At 37.9% G+C, this 6000-nt stretch overlaps 1 protein-coding gene across 3 annotated transcripts in view; it reads left to right on the top strand.

The window, feature by feature from the left end:
- HYP1 (hyperosmolality-gated Ca2+ permeable channel 2.3) overlaps positions 1-5381 on the top strand; it is a 47187-nt gene extending 41806 nt beyond the window's left edge. For 2 of the 3 annotated variants that reach the window (XM_086433706.1, XM_086433707.1), the window contains exons 9-10: positions 2736-2969; positions 4875-5381. In XM_086433706.1, coding sequence (XP_086289832.1) covers positions 2736-2969; positions 4875-5030 — 390 coding nt within the window. In that variant the 3' untranslated portion in view covers positions 5031-5381. The remainder of the gene's footprint in view (positions 1-2735; positions 2970-4874) is intronic. The other variant, XM_086433708.1, reaches the window with a different exon arrangement.
- The last annotated feature ends 619 nt before the right edge of the window (positions 5382-6000 follow it).

Consider the following 6000-nt stretch of genomic DNA (forward strand, 5'->3'; position numbering starts at 1 on the left):
AAGCACGACTACCATTGCGACCACCTCTTTGGGACATCGAGGCTAAGGCTGATCTCTCATGAATGGTAGGTTGGAGCATAACATTACGACGAAACTCCTCACGATGCAAATAGGAATATACTGTAGTTAATGATGGAAGAGGCTCCTTTCCTAGAATTTGAACTCTGACTTGTTCGTACTCGGAGTTTAAACCGGCAAGTAACTCAAATACACGATTTTCTTCAACCAACTTCTTATACGCAATAGCATTGATAGAACAATGGGCCCGAAATGTCTGATAATGATCCAACTCTTCCCATATACGTCGGAGAGTGGAGTAATATGTAGATGAGGGCTTATCACCTTGCCTCATCTGCCAAATACTATGGCGCAACTCATACACACGAGCTGTGTTGCCTACTTCTGAATATGTCTCTGTAACTGCATCCCATATTTCCTTGGCGGTTTGCAAAAATAAGTAATTACTGCTAATGTCGGGTTGCATAGAATGGAGTAACCAAGACATAACAATAGCATTCTTGCATCCCATCTATCAAATGTTGGATCTTCAGAATCAGAAATTAATAACCTACCGGTCAAATATCCCATTTTGCCTTTTCCTTTAATGTATAGTATGGCCGATTTAGACCAAGTAAGGAAATTATGGCCATCTAGCTTCACTATAGTGATCTAAAGATTAGGAGCAATACTTTGAGGATTACTCATACTCCCTTCACCATTCAAAGACACATTCGAAGACTGACTAACCTCAGACATTGTAAAAAAACTTTCAAAAAAAAAAAAAAACAAACACCTTGTAAGTACGAAATACACTCCACTAGATACCCGAAGTTGATGTACACTTCACCCGATGGAGAAACACACTTATTATCCTCTTTAACAACACATGGCAAGCATTAGAATATGGAGAACAAGTCAATCCATATCAGAAAATAACACAAGATCAGATTTGCATAAAAAACACCATTTTCAGCAAAAAAAACAGAAGAGGGGTCCAAAGAAAGTATCACCAAAGCTTCAATATCTGACCAATCGATCAACAATCACTACCATTAGATTCCTCATAAAAAATGACCAAACTACTCAAGTTCAAACTCAGAAACAAGTAATCGAAATGAACAGACGGAGAGAAAATGACAGATCCTGAATTTTCGTCATTTTTGTTGATTTTTCACTAAAAACATCATAACTTGCTCAAAACAACTCAAAATCGCATGAAACTTGTTCCAAAAATTCTCTATAATCACCTTCTCTTAAAAATAATTAGAAAAGATCAAAATATCCGACGAAAACAGCGTCAGATGACGTCAACACCCCGGCTGCTGACATCATCAGATGCAGCAAGTAAGAGAGTCTTCTTGTCTCTCTCATTTTTCTTTAAATTTGTATCTAAGGTCCTTATTGATTTTGAGCTCTGATACCAAGTAGATTTGAGAGTTTTAGGATTAGGGTTTTTGTGGAGAAGAAGAAAAGAGATGAAGAGAGAGTTGTTTTATTCTCTCTCACTCATATATATATTAACATCATAAGAGTTACTAATAACAAAAGAACCCTTGGAAAATTAAAAATAACCAAGAAACCCTTATAAGAATTTCTACAGAAGACCCACAATACTAAAAATTACTTCCTTAGTAGATTTCTCCTTTTCTTGGAATATACGCTCATTCTTTACTTTCCCTAAGCCCCAATAGATGACTGGGAGCACGAAGTTCCAAAGATTCCTCTCCCTCCCTGAAAAGATTGTGGACCTCTAGGACTCCAACACCACACTGACTGACCGAGGGGCGCACCAAGAGACATTGATCAAAGAAAGAAAAATGACCACACAAGACGAGCCACCTCAAAATGAATACGGAGATGATCAACTGACTCCCCACTTGATTTACAAAGAAAGCAAAAAATCCACCAAAACAACACTCCTCGCCTTAAGATGATCTTACGTGAGCAACTTATCCAAAGTAGCGGCCCACAAGAAAACACTTCTGATGGAAGCAGGGAGACCAAACCACAGCCACATGCGGGGCACTATGATATGTAGAGACCACATCATGAAGAGAATAGAAGGATTTTACACTAAAAATGCCCTCAGGTCTAGGAATTTTCCAGTTGAGTGGGGAAGGCATAAGAGCATAAAAGGCCGGTTAGGGGCAACTACAAGAATCTCCCAACCAGTGACATTCCTTCTGAAACCAAGTCCCAAGACACATTGTGCCCACTTCGCATCTGAAAGAAAGAGACAAATATCCTCTTTTTTCTTCTTTTTTTGAAGACATCATGAAGATCTAGAAACCTCTCAAGGGGAGGGGGGTATCATCACACCAGCAATCTTCCCAAAAGCGCATGAAGCCTAGAGAGTTTCTGGGTAGACATAACTTTACTTGTCTACATGCTCTATGCAAGGAGTTGGCTTGATCTCAACTGCTGGCTTTCCTGGAGTTCTTCGGTTATTATCTAAACAAAGATAAGAATAATTATCACATCTTGCTATTTGGCACCATTATAAATAAGTTGTACAGACCCAGTATAATATTCTCTATTTTAGAGGTTTTGTTTTTTTTACTTGCATTGCGTCTATCCAGAAAATGGATGGTTCTAAAGATTGATTTTTTCATATTGTCTGTTAATTAATTAATTAATTTATTTTGTCTAAAGATTCATTTGATATTATTTCCAAATTTCATACTCAGTTTAGAATTTACGTAACTTATACCGACTCTTGGAAATTCATTATGTAGCTATTAAATGTATATGCGCCCAAGTATGACACTGGTGGACAGTATTGGCCTATTGCGCATAATTCAACAATATTTTCTTTGATACTGATGCACTTTATAGCAATGGGAATATTTGGGCTGAAGAAGCTTCCTCTTGCGTCTACCTTGACTTTTCCTCTTGTAGTTCTCACAATTCTGTTCAATGAGTACTGCCGGAAGCGCTTCCTACCGATTTTCAAGGATTACCCTGCTGAGGTACTTTTACCAGCCACAAGTATTGGAGTATCGATTCATGCCCCCTCTTTCCAACTGATTAAAGTTACTGTTGAACACTGAATTATGCATCAAACATTCTAAATCATACGATATCTCTTTAGAATTTTTTTGTCCTTTAGATTGATGGATGAGTTTTTTTTAATTATCATTGTCCGTGGATCCTACAGTCATGAAATGTCGGTTGGGTTTTGACTCAATACACTATCAAGTATTTTAGGGAAGCCCCTAAAAACTCATGAAGTCGAATCTTTGCTACCACAAAAGTTGTTAAAGGCTAATGGAGGCAGAAAGAAATTTTCTATGCTAATAAAAAGGGGGGCCTCACAAGACATTCAAGTGCCCTCAACGAGCTACCCAAAATGCACTACTAGCTTCACAGCGTGATCCCAATCACGAGGACACAGGACAATCTCCATTCATAGTGATCAACAAGAAGAATTTACAAGAAAAAAGAAGCCTAAAAGCAACTTGGAAGCTAAGAAAGAAATCTCAACTGATGTTCATCTAAACTAACAAATGTAATTCTAAAAATAACTAAGTAGCTAAAATCAGAGTAGCACCTATATGCTTGAAATGAAGGGGAGGTTGATCATGTGCAACAAAGATCAATAAAAGAACCTCCATTGGAGGGAACGTCAGGTTGAAGATTCTTAGAGTGAGAGGAAGACCAAAAATGATTTGGATTGAGGTGGTGAGCAGATTTAAATACAATTAAATTAGTAGAAGACATGGCTTAGATAGAATTGAATGATCATAAATTTGAAGAAGATTCCCTCCATTTGAAATTACAAAATAATGCTTCACGATCATAAATGATACACGTGTATTATATACATATATTCTGTACTATGTATATATAATGATTTGTTTGGACAGGATCTTCTTTGAAAGGTACAACTGTACAATAATTGGTCTGAAAAGAAACATCAAGAAAAAATTCAGTCAAGAAATTTTAAAAAAAAAAAAAAATGGAAAATGCTGAACTGATTTCCTTGGACACTGTATTCAACTCTGCACTGACGTGGCAATGTGTACAGAATCATAGATGCTTTCCTCGAGATACGAATGAAAAAAATCAATGGTCTTGGTACACACTGCCATGTCAGTGCAGTGTTGCATGCAGTGTCCTAAGAAGTCAGTGTAGAATGGCTCAAAATGAAATGCACTCTATTAGTCGACTCGCTTAAGATGGGGCATTACACGTTCTGAATGCATCATGAGCTCACATGTCCTAACACTCGAACTCCGTGTCTCAGTTACAAACTGTTTCTTTCTTCTCCCTTTTTGATAAATAGTTACAAACCGTTTCTTTCTTCTTTTTTGATAAATAGTTACAAACCGTTTCTTGGTTTTCTAGTAGTACAAGATTGCTACCTATAAGTTGAATACATGAATAATGTTGATTAGTATCAGACTCGGACCATTCTTCTCTTCTGAGAAGAAACGTTTATTTACTTCTGAATAATCTGAACTGCACGGGATTTCCAATAAAAAGTGTCCAGATTCTCAGTTGGTGTGATGATTGCATAGGAAATGTTATCTTCCTTCCACTTACCTGTTTCACTTGGCTACCTTTATATCTAATACCTTCCTCTTATTGGAATCTACTGATAACCCATTTGAGTTGACTTTTAGTCTCCTTACTAGCTGCATTTGACTCTTGTAACCCATCCCCAAGGTCTTACAGAACTCAACTTTAGGCTCTTTAACCATGTTTAAGTACTCCTGTCTTCTCAGTCTTACTCATTTGATTCCCACTTTTGCACTAATTTGCTTTTACTTCCTCGAACCCTTGTTCTTTTTTATTCATTTATTGTTTTAATGTTAACTTGATTCCCCTCCATTTTTATGACTATTGAGATCTCTTTTTGTTTTTGGATGCAGAGTCTTATAAAGAAAGATCGAGAAGACTACAGTGATCCAACGATGGCTGATTTTCTTGATAAACTGGCCACTGCCTATCAAGACCCAGGTCTGATGCCAATCCAGTACTCTAGGGATGAAAACGATCATAATGCTCCTCTCCTTTCTGAAGTTTGAGGTTCGGTCTCATCCTATAGAGATCAAGTCACATTTTGTGCACGTGTGTTGGTGGTGCTGCTGTTGTTGAAACTAGACTATGAATATTGGCAAAGAAGGGCAGCGATATCCCTTTGTAATTATGACCCTTGTAAGCTATGTGTGTCTGTGCACGCATGTGGGTGGGTGTGTATGTGGTGTGGAGAGTGGGGTGGCATTGAAACTAGACTGAACATTGGCAAAGAAAGGCGATGCTATCCCCTTTGTAAGCAAATTTGTTGGGGTGTATGTGTGGGTGTGACCAAGTATGTTTGGGTATACGTATCTTAGCGTTGACGATAATATTTACCTTTTTTCTGTTGTTTTTAACCATTCACAGGTCTTCAAACATAAAACCAGTGAGGAAGAGAGCAACAGAGGGACAGTTGCAGATAATATGTGAAGCGATTTGAAATAGAAGTTTTTGTTGATTGTTTTCTGCGGGATATGGTTGTTAGGGTTTTTGTTTACCTTGCTGTGGTTATCTTTTTAATCACATCCTCTCGAAATGCATGTTTAAGTAGTAAAGATTTGTTTTATGAGTCATGATAATATGATGCCCCCCTACGCCTCGTCACTAAACCATAGATCATTTGCCTCAGGATACACAAGGAAAAGATTTATGGTTGTGTATCCCAAGACAAATGATCAACGGTTTTGTGATGGGGTCATATGTCAGAGGGGGGTGTGAGAAAATCAGTACACTTGTTTTATTTTTCCTATCAGCCTTTCAGGTACTTCTGCATTGGACGGGTGTGATACACTTCAAACTACAGCGGGCTGGCCCAAAATCAACCCGTTTGATGGGCAAGCTTCGGCTGAGTTATGCAGAAAATGAGTTGAACCTAGGTTAGAATATCTCAATTTGGGCTGAGCTTGGGTTGAGGGATCGAGTAATCCGACTCAACCTGAACCCAATGTCTATACACTCCAATACAAATATTTTGATAGT

This window comes from Akebia trifoliata, chromosome 3 (assembly GCF_017979445.1).
Source record: "Akebia trifoliata isolate Shusen 1 chromosome 3, ASM1797944v1, whole genome shotgun sequence".
NCBI classification, from domain to species: Eukaryota; Viridiplantae; Streptophyta; class Magnoliopsida; order Ranunculales; family Lardizabalaceae; genus Akebia; species Akebia trifoliata.